Below are 23448 nucleotides of genomic sequence, written 5' to 3' on the forward strand. Positions count from 1 at the left end.
ACAGCAAGATAACTGTATAAATATGTATACATACTTTAGACTTAACATATATTTTAACATGTTTTGACTACGTGCCATCTGCGGGGGAGGAGTTGGGGAAAGGAGAGGATAATTTGGAACAGAAGGCTTTGCAAGGGTCAGTGTTGAAAAATTACCCATGTATATGTTTTGTAAATGAAAACTTTTTAATAATAAAAAGGTGATGTTATAAGCACAGTAGAAGAACAAAGGATAGTTTATCTCTTAGATCTGTGGAGAAGGGATGGCTTTGTGGCAAATTAAGTACTGTAGTTCATTATATACAAAACACAAAATAGATAATTTTTATTATATTAAGTTAAAAAGGTTTTGCACAAACAAAACTGATGCAGACAAGTTTAGAAGGAAAGCAATAAACTGGGAAAATATTTTTACATTCAAGGATTTTAATTTCTAAAATATATAGAAAATTCCATCAGATTTATAAAAATTAAAAAATCAAATTTATAAAAATTGATGGAAATCAATTTTTCCAGTTGATATATGGTCAAAGCATATGAACAAAAAAACTTCAGATAAAGAAACTGAAACCATTTCTAGCCATATGAAAAGGTGCTCTAAATCAGTATTGATCAGAGAAATGTAAATTAAGAAAATTCTGAAGTACTACTACTCACCTTTCACGTTGGCTAAGATGACAGGAAATGATAATGATGAATGTTGGAGAATTAATGTTTTCTTTTCTAAAATATAATCTTTCTCTGGGAGCAGGTTTCTTGGGGAGCTTTTGGAGGCAGCCTTAGTTTCAGTTCAGTGTAATAATCACCTAAAATGCAGCCAGGTGTTAAAATCCATTCCTTTATTGTCTTTTGTAAAATAGCCCTTTTAGCTTTCTTAGAGATTTATCTGTCTCCTTGGTTCCAAGACCTCTCATTACTATTCTTTTGTCTCTGCCAGCTTCAGCCTCCAGTTCTCTCTGAATTCTTTGTTTTACCCAACTGAATCCTGGCTTCTCAATTTCCCAGAGTGTGAACTTAACAGTTGACTCCTCCTCCTCCGAGAGTGGAATTGTGGGCTTCTGACTTGTGAATCTTCTCCACTCCTCTTTGATTTTTGCATCTTGTAGAACTCCAATGAGTACTAAATAAATTTGTGAGCTAGAGAACTGTTAAGTACCATGCTAAATTAGATAACTGACTTAGCACCTTGTAAGAATTCTAACAGGAAGGAATGTGGGAATATTGGGATACTGATATAATGTTAGTGGCACTGTTAACTGATACAACCGTTCTGGAGCACAATTTGGAACTAACCCAAAAGGCTATCAAAATGTGCGTACCTCTATTCTAGCACTGTCTTTACTGATCTGTATTCTAAAGAGATCAAAAAGGGGAAAAGATTCACATGTACAAAAATGTTTATATAGCCCTTTTTGTAGTGGCAAGAAACTGGAAATTGAGTGCAGGCCCATTTGTTGGAGAATGGCTAAGTAAATTGTGGTATGTGAATATTATGGAATGTTATTGTTCTATAAGACATAATCAGCAGCATGATTTCAGAGAGGGCTGGAGAGACTAACATGAACTTATTCTAAGTGAAATGAGCAGAAACAGAAGATCATATACACAGCAACAAGAAGATTATACAATGATCAATTCTGATGGATGTGGCTTTTTTCAACAATGCAATGATTCAGACCAGTTCCAATTATTTTGTGATGAAGAAAGTCATCTACACCCAAAAAGAGGACTGGGGGAACTGAGGGTGGATCACAACATAGCATCTTCACTCTTTTTGCTGTTGTTTTATTACATTTTGTTTTCTTTCTCATTTTTTTCCTTTTTGATCTGATTTTTCTTGTGCAATAAGATAAATGTATAAATGTGTTTGTGTATATAATATATATATGTATGTATATATAATATGCTATTTAACATATATTTTACCATGTTTAACATATATTGGATTACTTTTCATCTGGGGGTTTTTGCAGGGGTCAGTATTAAAAAATTATCCATACATATATTTTGAAAATTAAAAAATAAACTTTAATCAAAAAGCATATATAATAATTGTATTCATGACTGTCCATCTTCCTTTACTTCCTTTTGTTTTATTCTTTTGTTCTTTGCTGTGCATTTTTTATTTTATTCTTTTTTTCCTCTTTCATGTCCCTTACCTCCTCCACACAGGCTACAGTTTAGGAGGCATATACATATACTTATATATGTATGTGAAGACCGCTTTAGCACCCTGGATACCTTAGAATTAGCTGGAGTCAGGATAAGCAAAAGCCATTAGTCTTTATTCTTGGTCTTTAGAGGTAGGATTGAATTGTATGGAAGCAGAATCTTTGCAACCTTCTTCTTCCTCATCTACTGCCAAAATGACTCTGGCTAGTCTTACTCCATCCCCTAGTCCCTCCTACAATCCTCTGTATATACCAATCATCAAGCCAGCACAAGATAGTGGGAAGGGCCATTTTCCAAGCATATGCCCATAGAGTATTGCCCAATCGATTGTTAGCCTCAAGTGCTTGGCTGTCCTGACCTCAGCGCATCGACTCACAAGTTTCAGTTCTCTACATATGTATATGAATATATTTAGGTATACATATACATATGGAGATCTGCATATACTTACATGCACATATACATATATACATACATATTCTTACATGGACTCACACATGCATTTACACATATGTAGACGTGTAACTAAAATCTTAATATGGCTGAGATATAATGTAGATTCCTTTCTTGATTGAATCTTTGAATTTGTCTTTGAGATCAATATTTGCTAGCCCTACTTTATTTTCTAATGAGTTTTATTCTTAATTCTTGTTATTATGTTTGTATATACCTTTTATTTCATATCTCTGCTTAACTGCTACATTTTAGTTCTACTACTTTTATTGCTTTGCTGTTGCTTAACTTCTTCCCACTCATTGATCTCTTCCTTTTCTTTTACCCCAATTTTTTCTCTCCCCATTTATCCCATTCCAATTAATCTACATAGCTTATTTCCCTCCCATTAATCTACATTCCCTTCCATACTCCACCTTATAATGTTTTCTTCACACTTATTTCAATTGTAAATTTTGAAGGGTAATATATTCTTCATGGTATATAAATACATTGTTCTCTATTTAATCCATTTCAGATGAGAGTAGGTTTTCAGATGTCCCCATCTTTTTTCTCTATCCAATATCTCAGTATTATTTCTTCTTCTGAAGCTCATTTTTATAGCATAATTGCTATTCTTATCTTTTCCTAGGCAGTTTTGCTTTTTTTAGAGTCAGGTCATATCTGCCCTACTCTTTATTTTGAACTATCAATTACTGATGTCATATTGTTTATACTTCTTCCTATAAAACATAAACAATTTGTCCTTTTTATTGATTCCCTTAAAATTATTCTTTAATGTTTGCTCTTATATGCTAAATTTCTCTGTTGAGTTCAGATTTGGTTGAGAGAAAATCCTGAAAATCTGTGAGTTCATTAAATGTCTATTTTTGTTGTTTTTCAATGTCATGGTTAATTTTGCTGAATAAGATCTTTGGCTACAGATCTGGTATTTTGAATCTGCTGATAAATTTTGTATAATTCTAATTGCATCTCCAGAATATTTAAATTTTTATTTGTTTGTTGGTATCTTGTAAAATTTCTTTTTCATCTGAGGATTTTGAAGTTTAGCAATAATGTGTTTTCCTTGTAGGGTCTCTTTAAGGTGGTGTTTAGTGGAGTTTTTCAGTTTCTATTTTCCCCTCGTGTTGTAATTACTTCAAGACAATTATTTTTGATTATTGCTTGCATTATTTTGTCAAGGTTCCTTTTTTGGTCATAGCTCTGAATAATCCAATTATTTTTATATTTTCTCTAACTGAGCTGTTCTCCAGATCTGTTGTTTCTTATATAATTATTAACATTCTGTTCTACTTTTTACATTCTTTGTTTTGTTTTTTTAGTTTCATAGCTTTATTGGCCTCTCCTTGACCAATTCTAATTTTCAAAGAATTGTTTTCTTCTTTAGGACTCCAGATTTACTTTTCTAGTTGGTTGACTTTCTTTTCATGAACTTCTTGTTTTTCTTGAATGATTTCTCTCTCTCTTTTTTCTCTCTCTTTCTCTGTCTCTCTCCCCACTTCTCTCCTCCCTCCATATCTTCCATCCTTCCTTCCATCTGTCCTTTCATTTGTCCATCCTTCTTTTCCCCTCAATTTCTTTCATTTGATTTTAAAAATATTTATTAAATTCTTCAGTAAATTCTTACTCTTTGTATTAGTCAATGCTTCATTTATTTATTTATTTATTTTACTTTTTTACTTCACTTTCTTTGTCTGAAGATGAACACTAGTTTTTCTTGTTCCCATAGCAAGTTTCTTTGATTGTTTTTTTTTTTTTTCCTTTGCTCATTGAAAAAAAATAATGAGAACTTATTAGTGTAACCATCTTTATTCCTGGTGTGAGATGGAAGGAAGAAGATAATTTTTTAAAAATTTAATTAGAACTTATTATTGTAACCATCTTTATTCCTGGTGTGAGGTGGAAAGAAGGAGAAAATTTGTATGTTAAAATTTTTTAAAAGTGAATGTTAAAAATAAATAAATCTCAACAGTGCTGAATATGGAAAATAACAATTTATTGATTATCCAACAATACATGTTAAATGGTTAAAAAATGCAGAAATACGAAGATGGCAGAGAGGAGGCACACAGCTGTGTAAGCTCCACGCTTTCTCTCACTATCCATTTCATTACAAGCCTCTGAATTAATGCTTGACTGAAAAAAAACCCACAAAGAGTTACCAAGAGAAGCCATCCTTGAGATTCGCCAAGAAAGGTCTGTCTTTACTGGAGGGCTGGGATGGTTTAGATCGGGCGCAGGCGGTGGGCAGTGGCAGTGAGAGCACGGGAGCAGACTGGAGAGGGGGTGGGGAGTGATCGCAGCCATATTTGCGGGGAGAGCTTCGCTACAGGTTTGGATACTTTGCTCCAGCAGCAAGTCAGCAGCCCAGCAGAGAAGCTAAAAACACCGTGGGTGAAGAATACAACCCCAAACAGCTGGAGTCTCTTGGGACCTGGCCGCCCCCATTTCCCCCCCCACAGTGACTCAGCACGCTTTGGGATCTCAGAGCGCAGGCGCAGTACAGTCCTGCTAGTGCCTCACTGCTGCCCCCCGCAGTCTGGAGAGGAAGCTCGGTAACACCACCCAGCCCCTCCCCCAAAGAAAGACTCCAGTTTTTTCTGTTTTTCTTTGCTAGTTTGTCTTTGATTATTAGACAGAATGAGCAAGAAACTGAAGAGGACTTTAACCCTTGACAGCTTCTACACAGATAGAGAGCAGACTCTAAATCCTGAGGAGACTAAAAACAGACAGTCTCCAGGTGAATCCCCAAAGGAGGAGATCATCTGTTCCTCAGCACAGATGAACCTCATGGAGGAAATTAAAAAGGCTCTCACAAGGGAGCTAGAAGAAAAATGGGAGGTTTGGCAAAAGAGCCTGGAGAAATCATTTAAAGAGAAACTGGATAAAGAAATAAAATCCTTGAAACATAGGATTGGTGAACTGGAAACAGAAAACAGCTCTCTAAAAAACAAAATTGGCGAAATGGAAAAAAATTCCACAGAACAAAAGAACTCAATGGGACAATTAGAAAAAGATTTTAAAAAAGTGAGTGAAGAAAATACTTCACTGAAAATCAGAATTGAACAATTGGAATTGAATGACTCGAGGAGACAAGAAGAATCAGTCAAGCAAATCCAAAAAAATTAAACAATGGAAAAGAATGTAAAATACCTTCTGGGGAAGACAACAGACCTGGAAAACAGATCCAGGAGAGACAATCTGAGAATCATTGGACTCCCAGAAAAGAATGATGAGAAAAAGAGCCTGGACACTATTTTCCAGGAAATTATCAAAGAGAACTGCCCAGAAGTCATAGGAACAGAGGAAAAAATAAACATTGAAAGGATTCATCGATCACCCACTGAAAGGGATCCTAAAATCAAAACACCAAGGAATATAGTGGTCAAATGCCAGAACCCTCAGACGAAGGAAAAAATATTGCAAGCGGCTAGAAAAACCCAATTCAAGTATCAAGGAGCCACAATAAGGATCACCCAGGATCTGGCAGCATCCACATTAAAGGATCGAAGGGCCTGGAATATGATATTCCGAAAGGCTAAGGAACTTGGTATGCAACCAAAAATAACTTACCCAGCGAGAATGAGCATCTTTTTCCAGGGAAGAAGATGGACATTCAGCGAAGTAAGCGAATTTCATCTATTTCTGATGAAAAAGCCAGAACTTAACAAAAAGTTTGATCTACAAACATAGAACTCAAGAGAAATCTAAAAAGGTAAAGATTAATCTTGGGAACTATATTTCGGCTATAAAGATGTATAAAGAATACATGTATACCTTGTTTTAGAAACTGATGTGGAAAGGACATTGTACCAAAAAATGCAGAAATACTACAATAAATAGTGGCCATGTCCAGGGTCATGTCTAGGAAAATTACAATATCTTTTTATTTCTGAATATAAAAGTCCTTTGTAAATACAGGGACATCCAGAACTCTTGTAAATGTATAGAATCAGTATAATTAGTTTTCTACATTTAACGTATGTATAATATTCTGCAATTCTTAGCAAAAAAAAATTAGCTGAGAGTCAATTTTGACACTGTAAATTCTGGTACTCTTTTCTTTTTTCCTTTAGGAGTTAGAAACATTGTTGGAAAAGCATAGAGTTCTAGAAAAAGGCATCCTAAAAGAAAAAGAAGATGAAGTAATTTTTCTTCAGGATAAATACAAAATACTTCAGGTAAACTTTCTTTTTCACAGTTAACCAGAATCATTTTAATGAAGGCAGTCTGTAAATATTGAGAATGAATATTCAATTAATGTGCTCTAACCAAGTTTCCATCAGTAAGTATTTGTAAATTTTTTAAATGGCTATTTAAATAGCTTAATTTAGTATGAAATCTTGATGACCATTAGCTAGAGAGTCGGGCATTGTTGGAACCAAAAAGATGGAAGGAATTGGTTAGAAAAAATTGTGTTTTGATTCAGTAATATAATTTTCAATAACTCAATAATATCAATAATTTAATTCAACATTAATAATAATAATAAAGTTTTTTATTATTTCACTAGTCACAAGTTGACATTTAATATAATAATGCATTTTCTAAGCCTTTTTGATAAGGTTTATCATCAATAATGATAAATTATTATCAAAAATAGTCTTGCCCTTAAAAGAACTTGATTTTTTTCAGAGGAAACACTACATACATTTAAAATGAAATGAAATGAAATGTATACACACTAAATCCTTCCTTTTTCTGAGCATCCCTATTATGATGAGAACACTGTTATCCTCCTAGTCTCCCAGTGCCATTTTGAACTTTTCACTCTCATTTATTCCACAAATACAACTTATTGTCAAATCTTGTCATTTTTGTCATAATTAAAATAACTAATATAAAGTTTTTGGGATTCTACTTGCTAAAAAGCAAAACAACAACAACAACAAAAAAAAAAAAAACAGGAACTATATGAACACACTTATAAAAACAGTTTCCATACAAATAAAGTTATATGTAAGCAGTTGGAAAAAATCAATTGCTTATGGGTAGGCTGGGAAAATTGGAAAACAATGAAGTAGAAACTAGGCAGTGACCAAGATCGAGGACCCTATACTAAGACAATATTGGAATAGGTTCATGATTTAGATGTAAAGGGTAATAATATAAGCAAACTAGAAGAACAAGGAATCCTTTACTTAGTAGCTCTTTGGAGAAGAGAGGAATTATTATTATTTTTTAAACAAAGAACTAAAAACATTATGAAATACAAAATGGAAATTTTGACTACATTAAATTAAAAAAGTTTTTGCACAAACAAAACCAAAAGCAAAGATTATAAGGGAAACAGCTGGGAAATAATTTTTCAGCCAGTGTTTCTGATAAAGGACTTGTTTCTAATATATAGAGAAAATATGTCAAATTGATAAGAATACCAGTCATTCCTCAATTGATAATTGGTCCAAGGATATGACCAGACAATTTTCATATGAAGAAATTAAAGCTATTTATTATCACATAATAATTTCAATAGATGCAGAAGAACCTTTTGACAAAATACAGTACCCATTCCCTTTCTAAATCAATATTGATTAGAGAAACACCAATGAAGAGAACACTGAGATACTACTCCACATCTCTCAGATTGGCTAAAATGACAGCAAAAATAATGATAAATGTTGGAGGGAATACAGGAAAATTGGGACACTAATGCATTATTGGTGCAATCATTCTAGAAAGCAATTTGGAACTATGATCAAAGGGCTATTCAATTGTCTATACCTTTTGATTCAGCAGTGTACTGCATCCATATCCCAAAGAAATTATAAAAGAAGAAAAAGGACTCATATATATATATATATATATATATATATATATATATATATATATATATAATATTTTATTTTAAATATTTTATTTAATAATAACTTTATATACAGAATCCATGCCAGGGTAATTTTTTTTACAACATTATCCCTTGCACTCATTTCTGTTCCGATTTTTCCCCTCCCCTAGATGGCAAGCAGTCCTATATATGTTAGATATGTTACAGTATATCCTATATACAACATATGTTTGCAGAACCGAACAGTTCTCTTGTTGCACAGGGAGAATTGGATTCAGAAGGTATAAATAACCCGGGAAGAAAAACAAAAATGCAGATAGTTCACATTCGTTTCCCAGTGTTCTTTCTTTGGGTGTAGCTGCTTCTGTCCATCATTTATCAGTTGAAACTGAGTTAGGTCTCTTTGTCAAAGAAATCCACTTCCATCAGAATCCATCCTCATACAATATCGTTGTCGAAGTGTATAATGATCTCCTGGTTCTGCTCATTTCACTTAGCATCAGTTCACGTAAGTCTCTCCAAGCCTCTCTGTACTCATCCTGCTGGTCATTTCTTATAGAACAATAATATTCCATAACATTCATATACCACAATTTACCCAGCCATTCTCCAATTGATGGGCATCCATTCATTTTCCAGTTTCTAGCCACTATAAACAGGGCTGCCACAAACATTTTGGCACATACAGGTCCCTTTCCCTTCTTTAGTATTTCTTTGGGATATAAGCCCAATAGAAACACTGCTGGATCAAAGGGTATGCACCATTTGATAACTTTTTGGGCATAATTCCCGATTGGTCTCCAGAATGGTTGGATTCGTTCACAACTTCACCAACAGTGCATCAGTGTCCCAGTTTTCCCAAATCCCCTCCAACATTCATCATTATTTTTTCCTGTCATCTTAGCCAATCTGATAGGTATGTAGTGGTATCTAAGAGTTGTCTTAACTTGCATTTCTCTGATCAATAATGATTTGGAACACTCTTTCATATGAGTGGTAATAGTTTCAATTTCATCCTCTGAAAATTGTCTGTTCATATCCTTTGACCATTTATCAATTGGAGAATGGCTTGATTTCTTATAAATTTGAGTCAGTTCTCTATATATTTTGGAAATGAGGCTTTATCAGAACCTTTAACTGTGAGGATGTTTTCCCAGTTTGTTGCTTCCCTTCTAATCTTGTTTGCATTAGTTTTGTTTGTACAAAGGCTTTTTAATTTGATGTAATCAAAATTTTCTATTTTGTGATTAGTAATGGTCTCTAGTTCATTTTTGGTCACAAATTTCTTTCTCCTCCACAAGTCTGAGAGATAAACTATCCTATGTTCCTCTAATTTATTTATAATCTCGTTCTTTATGCTTAGGTCATGGACCCATTTTGATCTTATCTTGGTATATGGTGTTAAGTGTGGGTCCATGCCTAATTTCTGCCATACTAATTTCCAGTTATCCCAGCAGTTTTTATCAAATGAATTCTTATCCCAAAAGTTAGGATCTTTGGGTTTGTCAAACACTAGATAGCTATCGTTGACTATTCTGTCTTGTGAACCTAACCTTTTCCACTGATCAACTAATCTATTTCTTAGCCAATACCAAATGGTTTTGGTGACTGCTGCTTTATAATATAATTTTAGATCAGGTACAGCTAGGCCACCTTCATTTGATTTTTTTTTTCATTAATTCCCTTGAGATTCTTGACTTTTTATTGTTCCATATGAATTTTGTTGTTATTTTTTCTAGATCATTAAAATATTTTCTTGGAAGTCTGATTGGTATAGCACTAAATAAATAGATTAGTTTAGGGAGTATTGTCATCTTTATTATATTTGCTCGGCCTATCCAAGAGCACTTAATATTTTTCCAATTATTTAAGTCTGACTTTATTTGTGTGGAGACTTTTTTGTAATTTTGCTCATATAATTCCTGACTTTCCTTTGGTAGATAGATTCCCAAATATTTTATGCTATCAACAGTTATTCTGAATGGAATTTCTCTTTGTATCTCTTGCTGTTGGATTTTGTTGGTGATGTATAAAAATACTGAGGATTTATGGGGATTTATTTTGTAGCCAGCTACTTTGCTAAAATTATGAATTATTTCTAATAGCTTTTTAGTAGAATCTGAAGTAAGTTAATTTTAGTAAGCAGAAGCTCTAAACATGCTATCTGAAAAGTAAAAATAAATATACAAAAAATAAAAAGGGATATCAAAGAAATTATATTATGTTATATAGGTACCAAAGTGGTTTCCTGCAGATTGCCAGATTATTCCTCTTTCTTCCCCAATGAATTTGATACTTGGTTTACAATTTTTCTTTCCTCCTCAACTTTTGCCCTCATACTAGGGAACCCCTACATTCTTCCCCATCTCTTAGTATTCACTGTCTTATGTCACTGTCATTTCTTTCACCTCTGTTTCTTTTTTCTTTTTTTTAATTTTTATTTAATAATTACTTTATATTGACACTCGTTTCTGTTCCGATTTTTTTTTCCCTCCCTCCCTCCACCCCCTCCCCTAGATGGCAAGCAGTCCTTTATATGTTGGAAATCTTGCATCACCTCTGTTTCACATGATGAAATGACCTTAGCAATTCCATTCCATGCCATCTCCTCTAACAGATTGTCTTTCTATCATCTACAGCCTTTCACTTTCAATCTTTTTCTTTCTTTAGTCTCATTTCTTACTGCCTGTAAACATGCCCACCTCTTCTCTATTCTTAAAAAACCCTCACTTGTTTCCTCTCTCCCTTTTACCTGTCATTAAATATCTCTTCTGCTCTGAAGCTAACCTTCTTGAAAAAGCTGTCTACAATAGATACCTCCAAATTTGTGCCTTAACTTTCTCTCCTCTTATTCTCCTTTCAGTCTGGCTGAAAGATCAGAATCTTATCATTGCAGTGAAATTGCACCGGCAATTTTGCCGGTGATCTCTTGTCAAATCTAGTAAAATTTTCTCAGTCTTCATTTTCTTTGACCTCTCTGAAATCTTTCGAACTGTCTAGAACTCTCTTTTCCTTGATTCTCTATTCCCTATAGATTTTTGCAACACCAATTTCTCTTGGTTTTCCTCCTTCCTATCTGACCACCCCTATTTGACTGCTATTTTCTTTGTAGGATCTTCAGCTCATGCCCTCTATAAGGATAGATATTTCAGAGTTCTGTCCTGGGTCCTAATCTTTCTCTTAGATTAACTTCACTTGGTGATCTCATCAACTCCTATGCCTTTAATTTTCATCTTATTGTAGATGATTCTCAAATCTACCTTTCCTGTACCAGTTTTTGCTAACCTTCAGTTTCACATCTCCAGTACCTTTCAAACTAGATGTCCAGTGGCTATCTTCAACTCAACATGTCTATAATCAAACCTCTCTACCGAAGCTCCACTCCCTCCCTGTATGATCCCATTTTGAGTTTTCTTGCCAGAGACAATAATTTGTTATTTCCTCCTTCAGCTCATTTTACAGATGAGAAAGTGAGGCAGAAAGGGTTGTGACTTTTCCAGGATTACACAGCCATACATCTAGATTTGAACTTGGATCTTCTTGACTCGAAGTACAGCATCTTTACCTCTTGCACTATCTAGATGCCCCTTTCTCTCTTCACTATTATTATACATAAAAATACCATCTTTCCAGTCATTTAGGCTTAAATGTAGGAGTCATACTGGATTCCTCACTATCTTTTACCCTTCTCCCCATATGCAAGGCCTGTAGATTTAATTTTTATAACACCTCTGGTATATGACTCTTTATATTCTCAGACTAAGCTTTTCCTTTCATTCTTATCCAACTTCTATTCATGCATTAAACTGATTTTCCTAAAATACAAGTCTAAGTCTCTCTCTTTAACTCCACCTGTGACTTCCCTGGCTTCCTTTAAATTCTAATTAGAATTACTCCTTTTATAGGAAGCCTTCTTCATCCTTAATTCTCATGCCTTCACTCTCTTGTTTCTTATTTATCTTATATGTAGCTTGCTTTATATGTATATGTATTTGCATCTTGTCTCCCTCATAAGATTGTAGAATAGGTGTTTTCTTCTTTTTGTATCCCTAATGCTAAGATGTGTGCCTGACACATAGTAGATTCTTAATAAGTGTTTATTGGGATTTGTTGGAATCTTTACAAATTGTTAAGTCATTAGAGTTGATAGAGACAATAATTATCTAATTTAGCATGGTTCAGTATGATTAATCTGATCCTACAAGGAGATGTTATGGGCTGGAAGAAATAAGGTACTGAGAAACAATGCTTATGTTCACACCTTTATTCATTGGAGTTCATACGTTTGGGAGATTTCAGGGTTTAGTATGAGATATCCGAATTCACACCTCCCTTAATCCCTGCCTCCAGAAGGAGGAGTCAGACTTTGGGAGATCATATATAAAGAGGCTTTTTGCTTCGGATGAGTGAGTTACTTCGGAACATTCCCAGGGGCCACAGAAGAGCACTCTGGGAGGAAGCCCATAAGCCCTTTCTTGGAGGCAAGAGAGATTCATTCCAACTTGGTGCTGGCTGGAGGCTGAAGAAAGCAGAGGCAAAGGACAACTGCAAGAGCTCTTGGAACCAAGCAGAAAGATAGGCCTCTAAAAAAAAATTAACCGGGCTATATTTTGGAAGGAGAAAATAAACATTTGCATTTTATCAGCTGGCTGCATTTGGGTGATTGTTACTTTTAAATGAAACTAAGGCTGCCTCCAGAAAACCTCCCCAGGACACCTGCTCCCAGAGAGAACCATTATATTTTAAAGAAGAACACCACAGGGATTAAGATTAAATGTAACAACATGTATTAGATCCCTGATATTGCTGTTCCTACCATATTGCATCACTAGATCATCTAAGATGTTCCAAATAGGCTTTTGTGGTTTGTATCAGAGTATCTAGTTGTTCCCTTGCTTGACCATTAAATCCCTTTTTCAATTTGCCTATTTTTCCCCAGCTTCTGTTCCATTGGATATTATAACCCCTTTTATTTGAGAGGTAGGGTAGAGAAAGCTTCACAGTCAAGGTCATTTGCTTCATGGAGTTTTTCCACTTCAAGGTTACATAGTTTTTCAGGGGAAATAGCATACTCACATATGTGTGTGTATTTGTATGCATATATGTATGCATGTATACACATAAAGTAAAATGCAAGGTATTTTGGGGAAAGGAGATATCAGAATTTAAAGGAATTGAAGGCATCATTTAGAAGGTAGCACTTGATATAAGCTGTGGATAAAATTCAGAATTCCAAGGAAGACAGAAATAGAAGAAAAAGTAGAATGGTGAAAAATAATTTTATCAAATAGTATCAATAAAAGACTGATTGTAAAATAAAAAAAATGACATAAATACATAAAGCCCAGACTATTTAACATTATATGGAGTTTTGTTTTAATATTAAACATTGTATATAATAGTTGAGCTGAAAAGTTAGTGTACCCACAACTTAAGAAAGGGCTTAGGTTGTGGGATCTGCTGTACAGTGAAGATATATCTTATTCTCCCTCCTTTTCCTGTTTTGTTTAGAGTATTTTAATCAAATTAAAGGAAAAAAGTGAATCAGGTTGTAGGAGTTGACTGTTAAAGAGATTTATCTATACTTCATCTAACACTGGCACTTTTATGTCAGTTTCTTTTATCTTCCTTTTCTGACTTCCATAAAAATAAGGTCAATACCTGTGAACACATATTCACAGTCAGTCAGAGTCCAGATGTTAGTTGTCTCTAATCAAAAAATTGATTAAGTTGATGATTAAGTTGTTTCCTGGGATGGCTGATTAGTGATTAATATCAGTATCTAGATTGGGCATTCTTAGAATAAGTCTCTTAATGATGAGCTATTATGCTTTTAAATATACTTCTATTTACTATTGATTAAGATTGTTTAAGAATGATTAAGAAGTTTACTTAATCTGTGTTAAAGTCTGATTTGGTATAAATATTGCACAAGATCATTTTATGTGAATATACATGAGTATATATATATATATATATATATAATTTACTGACTTTGGGTTTATTTACCTAAGTTCAAATAGAATCCATTAAAATGTAAGCATTTGCTGAAGAAAAAATAAACTGGAATAAGAAAAACAATGGCAAAAGAAATAGTAAAATTGGGAGTTATAAAAATAAATAAGAAATTTATATTCAGTATAAAAAATTTAAACTTTTGTAGAAAGTTTAGTGTGTTGGAGTCAATCTCAAATATGTTTGGCATTTTCTGCTATAAATATTTCAAGTATTGTCATCAGGAAAAGATTTAGAAAAAAAGGTCATAGGAAATCTTTTCTTTTTATAAAATAAGGGCTATTTGCTTCATTTAAATGGTTTACCTAAGACTTCACAATTTTCTACTTTTTTTTTTTTTTTTTTTAGCAAATTTAAAAGAAATGTTATCTGTATGTATACTTTTTACATCAGGATAGATCTCTTTCATTCTTTTATTTTGGATAATTTTTGTTTTCATTCTTCCATAAATGTTACATAAACTATCTATATTTAATGCATTGACAATCTTTTTCTCAGTCATTTGACATGAGTTTTAATGCAGTTTACCTTTTCTTTAATTAAATGATTACATATCTTTTTTTCTAATCTTGCATTTTTGGACTATTTTTAATTAAATTTCTTGTACATATATTACTGTTGGTAATATCATATAAAAAGGTTGTACTCTAAACTAAAAGGAGCCAAATACTGGAGTAAACAATAAATTGCCATAACGCTCCCATATTCACCTCCAAAGAATCATAAGATAGCACCTCAAAAGAAATCTTGGAAAAGCAGAACCACCAAAAATATAGGGTGAAACAATCTTTTTGCCCAGTAAAGTTGGAAGATTGATAAAAGGTCTGACTCAGTTTTAAAAGAGAACACAATCCAGTACCCAGAACATCCAGAGCAACCAATAGCAAGCCCCACTTTAGCAATCCAGTGGGAGTCCATTCTGATTGCATTTGCCAATATCAGGACCCTCTTTGTATCTCAGCATAGTAATAGAACAGGCAGACTTCTGGGAGAACCACCATGTGCTTCAGAGTAATCCCAAGTAAAGGGGCAATCTCCAGCTGCTAAACTTCATGTGCTTTAACATAACATATAGAGACAAACAAGTAAACAACAACCCTATAGGTATCTAAGCAACAGACAGCCACCAACTTGGCATAGCCCTGGGCAAATAGGTAGCCTACAGCAAGCAGACCCACTACTTGCTTCAGTGTAGCCCCAAAGAAGCACAAAAGGAGCCACGGGTACCTACCAGATACCAGCACTAGAGTTCTGCCTCAATATCAGAAGTAAGCTGAAAGACTTTTTTTTTTTTGGGTGGAAATTTTTTTTTTTTAAATTTTATAATAACTTTTTGTTGACAGAACCCATGCCAGAGTAATTTTTTTACAATATTATCCCTTGCACTTGCTTCTGTTCCGATTTTTCCCCTCCCTCCCTCTACCCCCTCCCCTAGATGGCAAGCAGTCCTATATATGTTAAATTTGTTGCAGTATATCCTAGATACAATATATGTTTGCAGAACCGAACAGTTCTCTTGTTGCACAGGGAGAATTGGATTCAGAAGGTATAAATAACCCGGGAAGAAAAACAAAAATGCAAATAGTTTACATTCATTTCCCAGTGTTCTTTCTTTGGGTGTACCTGCTTCTGTCCATCATTTATCAATTGAAACTGAGTTAGGTCTCTTTGTCAAAGAAATCCACTTCCATCAGAATACATCCTCAAACAGTATCATTGTTGAAGTGTATAATGATCTTCTGGTTCTGCTCATTTCACTTAGCATCAGTTCATGTAAGTCTCTCCAAGCCTCTCTGTATTCATCTTGCTGGTCATTTCTTACAGAACAATAATATTCATAGCATTCATATACCACAATTTACACAGCCATTCTCCAATTGATGGGCATCCATTCAATTTCCAGTTTCTAGCCACTACAAACAGGACTGCCACAAATATTTTGGCACATACAGGTCCCTTTCCCTTCTTTAGTATTTCTTTGGGATATAAGCCTAGAAGTAACACTGCTGGATCAAAAGGTATGCACAATTTGATAACTTTTTGGGCATAATTCCAGATTGCTCTCCAGAATGGTTGGATTCGTTCACAACTCCACCAACAATGCATCAGTGTCCCAGCTTTCCTGCATCCCCTCCAACATTCATCATTATTTTTTCCTGTCATCTTAGCCCATCTGATAGGTGTGTAGTGGTATCTCAGAGTTGTCTTAATTTGCATTTCTCTGATCAATAATGATTTGGAACACTCTTTCATATGAGTGGTAATAGTTTCTTCATCATCTGAAAATTGTCTGTTCATATCCTTTGACCATTTATCAATTGGAGAATGGCTTGATTTCTTATAAATTAGAGTTAATTCTCTATATATTTTGGAAATGAGGCCTTTATCAGAAGATATAAAGATCAGAAGATCTTTTAACTGTGAAGATGTTTTCCCAGTTTGTTGCTTCCCTTCTAATCTTGTTTGCATTAGTTTTGTTTGTACAAAGGCCTTTTAATTTGATATAATCAAAATTTTCTATTTTGTGACCAGTAATGATCTCTAGTCCATCTTTGGTCACAAACTTCTTTCTCCTCCACAAGTCTGAGAGATAAACTATTCTATATTCCTCTAATTTATTTATAATCTTGTTCTTTATGCCTAGATCATGGACCCATTTTGATCTTATCTTGGTATACGGTGTTAAGTATGGGTCCATGCAAGCTGAAAGACTCTTACAGCCTCCAGTACTACCAGCCACCTCTCCACCACACCCTCTCAGTGCAGTATCAGAGAAGAGGGTCTCCTGGGAGACTCAGGACTGTATCAGTGCAGCATCAGATAACCAGTTGGAGCCTGCAGCTCCTGGCACAAGAAGTCTGATACAGTGCCTCTTCTAACTTGGAAATAGAGCTCAAGTATAGACAGGGAAAATACTTTCTTTTTAAAAAAAAAAAAAAAGAGCAAAAAACAACCAAAGGAAAAACAATCTGACCATAGAAAATTATTATGGTGACAGGGAAGATCAAGACAAACTCAGAGGAGGACAATATGTTATGTCGCAATATCTATGTATAAAATCCAAGACAAAAACATAACGTCATCTCAAGCTCAGAAAGAACTTACTGGAATAGCTCCAAAAAAGATTAAAATCATATTAGAGAAGTAGAAGAAAAACATGGGGAAGAATGATAGTGATTCAAGAGAATCATGAAAAAAAAATAATCAACAACAGTTTGTTAAAAAACAAAAACAAAAACAAAACAAATGCTTAAAAAGTAGAATTGACCAAATGGAAAAAGAGATTTAAAAATCTACTGTAGAAAACAACTCCTTAAAGGTCAAAATCAGGCAAGTAGAAAAAATGACTCTATGAGACATCAAGAATCAATCAAATATATTCAACAGAGTTAAACAAAAAATAGAAGAAAATGTAATTTACCTTACCGGAAAAACAATTAAACCTAGAAAGTAAATCAGAAGAGCCAGTGTCAGAATCTTTGGCTCACCTAAAAGCCATAATGAAAAAGAGGACATGGACATATCTTTCAAGAAATTATCAAAGAAAACTTTTCTGGTATCCTGGAACTATGGGGTAAAATAGGCATTGAAAGAATCCACCATTCACCTCAGGAAAGTGATACTAAAATAAAAACTCCAAGTAATATAATAGTCAAATTTCAGAACTATCAGGTCAAGGAAAAAATACAAGTGGCCAGAAAAAAAAATTCAAATATCATTGAGTCACAATCAGGATTACATAAGGTTTAGCAGCTGCAACATTATAGAACTGAAGGTCAGGGAATATGATGTTCTGGAAGGCAAAGGTTCTAGGATTATAACCAATTATCACACAGCAAAATTAAACATAAGACATCAAGGGAAAAATATAATCGTTCAATGAAATAGGAGGATTTCAAGCTTTCATAAGAGAACATCAGAACTATGCCAGAAATTTGACTTCCAATATCAGAAATCTAAAAAGGGAAAAGAAAGCATAAGGAATTCAATGGAACTGAATAAGGAACTGCTTATATCTTTGTATGGGAAGATAGTACTTTTAATTCTTAAAAATTTTACCACTAATAGTGCAACTGGAAGGAATGTACAAAGAGAGTACAAGTAAAATTGAAATTGAGGGAATGACATGTTAGAGACTTTCCTTCTGAGAATTGCCATGTATGCCATGTCATCTGGTAGAGTGGACTCAGAAAGTAAAGAAGGGCTTGGCCTCTGAGGTAGGAAGTTGTGTCTTACAGGTGTTTCCTTGAGAAGAAGAGGGGTATGTCCTCTTGCTACATTTTTACTTAGGACACAGCACTAACTCTCTTGTGTGGGTCTACCTACACAGTGCTGAGTGAGCTAGGCACAGGGTAATCCCAGAGGAGAGTAAATATAAATGGCCAGCTTTGCCATAGGCTAAGAGAAGGATGTGGAAAGAAGTGAGAGAGGGGCAGAGATGTAGAGAGATTCAGGGATGCAGAAAGAGAGCCACAGAGACATACACACACTTGCTCTTGCTTCCTGCTAACAACCCCTGCTGAGATTACCAATAAAGAAAGGCTGTTTGGCACTTTAATATCGGTCTCATCTCCATGTCTATCTGGGGAAGATTGGTATGTATGGCCCTGGAAATCAGTAATCTCAGAGGGAGAGGTTACAATGACCAAAAAAAATAAAATAAAATAAAATAAAATAAAGAAGGGAGAAGTAAAATAGGGTAAATTATTTCACATGAGGAGGTGTGAAGAGACTACAATGGAAGGAAAAATGAAAGAATGGGTGGTGCACAGTGAATCTCACTTTCATTTGCATTGGCTCAGAAGGGTATATGATATACACCATCAGTTGAATATAGAAATTTATTTTATCCAATAGGAAACTAGGAAGGAAGGAGATTATATAAAAAAAGGATGAGGCCTGATACAAGAGAAGGCAGACTGAGGGTGGAGGGGTAGCAGACAGAATCAAAACACAGGTAAGGAGGGAGAGGGGGAAGGGACCAAACAAATAGGGGAATAGACAGAAGCAAAAACCAGAACCAATATGTTGTTTACGAGAATCATGCTTGAAACATAGAGACAATCATACAGTAAAAAGGTAAGGGGCTATAGCAGAATCTACTAGGCTTCAGCTGAACTTAAAAAAAAAAAAGACAAACCAAACAGGGTAGCAGTCCTGATCTCAGACAAAATAAAAGCAAAATAGATCTAATGAAAAGGTATAAGAAAGGAAATTAAGGAAAGGAAAATCTTGTTGTCATATATAATGATTTCCTGATTCTATTCATTTTACTTAGCATCAGTTCATGTAGGTCTCTCCAAGTATCTCTGAAATCATCCTGCTGGTTGTTTTTTACAGAACAATAATATTCCATAACATTCATATGCTGTAATTTGTGGTTTTCTTGCTATGTGATAGTGTTTTGCAAGCCTTTCTCTGTGAAGATGCCTGGATGCCCCCTGGATGCCCCAGAATCAGCTGAAGTCAGGATAAGCAAAAATCCTTGGTCTTTATTCTTGGTCTTTAGGGGTAGAAGTGAAGGGGATGGACGCAGAATCTCTACAACCTTTCTTCTCTTCCTCTACTGCCAAAGTGACTTTGGCTTGTCTTACTCCACCTCCTAATCTCTCCTACCATTCTCTGTATACACCAAGATTGAGCCAGCACAGAATAGTGGGAAGAGCCATTTTTCAAGCATATGCTAATCTCTATTGTCCACTCAGTAATTAGCCTTAAATGCTCTGTTGTCTGACTCCAGTGCATCAACTCACAAATTTCAGTTCTTTACATTTCTCCAATAGTAGGTCCTCTTAAAGCTTCCATTTTGTGGAATTGCACAGGCTTGCTTGTTCTTATTCTCCTCTTCTACTTTGTTCTTGACGTTTGATGTCCTTATAAAGCAATAATCAAAATTATTTGGTACTGACTAAGAAATAGAGTAGTTGATCAATGGAATAGATTATGTTCACAAGACAAAATCGTCAGTGATTATAGTAATCTAGTGTTTGATAAATCCAAAGACTCCAGCTTCTGGGTTAAGAACTCAGTGGACAGAGTGCTGAACCTGAAATCAGAAGGACCTTGTTCAAATCTGGCCTCAGACATTTAACACTTGTTAGCTGTGTGAGCATGGGCAAATCGTTAACCCCAATTGCCTCAGAAAAATAAATTAAAACCATTTGTAGTCATATGAAAAAATGCTCTAACTGTTGATTAGGGAAATGCAAAGTAAAACAACTCTGAGATATTACTTCACACTTCTTAGATTGGCTAAAATGACAGGAGAAAATAATGATAAATGTTGGAGGGGATGTGGGAAAATTGAGACAATAATACATTGTTAGTGGAGTTGTGAATTGATCCAACCATTCTGGAAAGCAGTTTGGAACTACATCTAAAGGGCTATCAATCTATACATCCCTTTAATCTTCTTTTTGATCTGTATTCCAAAGAGATCATCAGAAAGGGAAAAGGATCCCACATGTGCATAAATATTTGTAGCAGTCCTTTTTGCAGTGTCAGGGAACTGGAAAATGAATGGATACTCATCAATTGGAGCTGAATGAAGTATGGTATATGAATGTTATGGAATATTATTATTCTGTAAAAAATGATCAGCAGGATGATTTCAGAGAGGCCTGGAGAAATGTATATGAACTGATTCTAAGTGAAGTGTGAGTAGAACCAAGAGAATATTGTATATAGCAACAACAAGATTATGTGACGATCAACTGTGATGGACATGGCTCTTTTCAACAATGAGATGATTCAGGCCAATTCCAATAGACTTTTGATGAAGAGAACCATCTGCATCCAGAAAGAGGACTATATAGTTTCACCTTTTTTGTTGTTTGCTTGATTATTTTTTCTTTCTCATTTTCTTCCCTTTTTGATCTGATTTTCCTTGTGCAGCATGAGAAAAATGGAAATATTTTATAGAAAAATTGCACATGTTTAACATATATTGGATTACTTGCTGTCCAGCGAAGGGGCATGGGGGCAAGAGCGGGAGAAAATTTTGGAACACAAGGTTTTGCAAGGGTGAATGTTGAAAACTATCTTTGTATATATTTTGAAAAATTAAAAAAAAAATGGGCCCCTTTCTCTCTCCTTCCACCAAACTTCTTAGCTTCTTTTTGTATGGTTACTTCTCCCTCTAGAATATAAACTCTGAGGGCAGACATGTCTTTTTCCTTCATTTGTATACCCAGTACTTAAATATTTATTTCCTTTTTGTGTCCTGTATTTTTGCTCTTATAAATGTTCTGCAGCAGCATTTTTTTTTCCCCTGATTCCTGTAACATTTCAATTCATTAAGCAAATTAAATGTGTGTAAAGGTATGAGGTAATAATAATAGCAAACCAAAATTAAATAATTTGTGCCCTCAGGAAACTTAAATTCTATTGTCTTTTTATTGTGAAATATATAAACTGTCCATTTACCTGTCCCATTCACTATCTGATTAGCTAATTGCCTTTTCTAGTCATTTAAGTTTGTTATTACAGCTTATACTTTATTATTATTATTATTATTAACAATTTGCTGCTTGTATTAAAAATGTATCTTTCTATTGCATTTGTTTTGTCAGCTAAAGTTTTGGTTTTTCTGAGATCTTTGACATAGTATGATAGATGATCTAATTTACTCTTAATTTATAGATGAAAAAAACTGAAATTTAGGGAAATTATTGCCCACTGTCTCCACAGGTACTAAATGACAGAACCATAATTTGAGCTCAAGTTATTTCTACATCCCACTTCCTAGCCATATGAACCAAAACTCTGATGATTTTTGCTGTTGTTGTGGTTGTTATGGAAGTTACCCTGAATTTATAAAGGCAATCTGAAAAGAAGGAAAGTTGGTGAGATGTATTATGTAAAAATGCTTTGATGCCAGTTGTCTAAGACCAGACTAATTAAATTGAAAAAGCTCATTATCAGGTTAGCCGTGGGAGATGAATAAATACATTTATAAATACATGTATAAAAAATACAATTATAAAGTAATTTTTACTCACAGTATTTCACCTGTCCCTGAAATATTGAAGGAAATAATTAAATCAACTAAGATTTTTTTGACAATAAACCAGTAATTATTTTAGCAAAATGATCATGTATTTTTGACTATGTTAATTATAAATGTGAACTATGTATTTCATTTGGATCCAGATGAGAAAATTGAATATTAGAGGTTGTGAAATTAATGTAATCTTTAACTCCCTCTTCCTTTTATTCATAGACTAGAATAAAATCTTTAACTTTATTTGCTTTATAAATTTCATGATTTTTAAATTCATTCTACAATATTAAGAAAAAGTTTTTTATATACGTTCAAAAGAATCTTCAAAACACTAGATTATCACTTCAATAATACATTCAGATTTGATTCTTGATTTACTTTGAAACACAAAGCCATATATTGGTTATAATTTCAATAATAGGTAAATATTTGCTTAATGGTAGATTTATAGTCATCTGGGCTTTATTGCAATCAAAGTTATTATCATGTGGTAATTACTGAATTAAAAATTTTAAACTAAGCTAAGAATTAGTGTTTGTTGTGTTGTGACTTTCAGATAAAATAGCTAATTTACTTATTATCTCAAAAGTCTCAAAAACAATTATAATCTTAATCTCAAGAACACATATTTACCTTGATATTTTAAATTAACATTGATGTTTTGTTTGTGTACTCCCCCAAATTTAAAAATTTAAAAATCTATTTTCATTCAAAAACAAAATGGCTAGTACCATGAAGTCATCACTAATTTTTTTGCTTTCCAATTTTTGGCTTCTTAGTCTGTTAGAAATGTAGTACTTAGTAAACAAAGATAATTTGGTGTTTTTCAAGATTTAAAATCACACATTTTAAATTAGATCCATTGAATTATTCTCTCTAAAGATACAATAAAATACATAGAAATGAAGTAACTTAGTTTCACAAAGTTTTTTTCAAAGTTTTTAAAAGAAGTTATGTATGGGATGGGTACCTTTTACCCAAACTGACTTCTCAGAGGCATCTTCAAATACAAATAGAAA

General features: G+C 33.9%; 1 protein-coding gene across 6 annotated transcripts in view; it reads left to right on the forward strand.

The window, feature by feature from the left end:
* CCDC91 (coiled-coil domain containing 91) overlaps positions 1-23448 on the forward strand; it is a 527068-nt gene that overhangs the window by 205754 nt on the left and 297866 nt on the right. For 4 of the 6 annotated variants that reach the window (XM_051961141.1, XM_051961140.1, XM_051961143.1 and 1 more), the window contains exon 6: positions 6701-6805. The exons of the other annotated variants lie outside the window; for them this stretch is intronic. In XM_051961141.1, the coding sequence (XP_051817101.1) occupies positions 6701-6805 (105 nt within the window). The remainder of the gene's footprint in view (positions 1-6700; positions 6806-23448) is intronic. 6 annotated transcript variants of the gene reach the window in all.

The sequence above is a fragment of the Antechinus flavipes genome, chromosome 5, assembly GCF_016432865.1.
Source record: "Antechinus flavipes isolate AdamAnt ecotype Samford, QLD, Australia chromosome 5, AdamAnt_v2, whole genome shotgun sequence".
Lineage (NCBI taxonomy): Eukaryota > Metazoa > Chordata > Mammalia > Dasyuromorphia > Dasyuridae > Antechinus > Antechinus flavipes.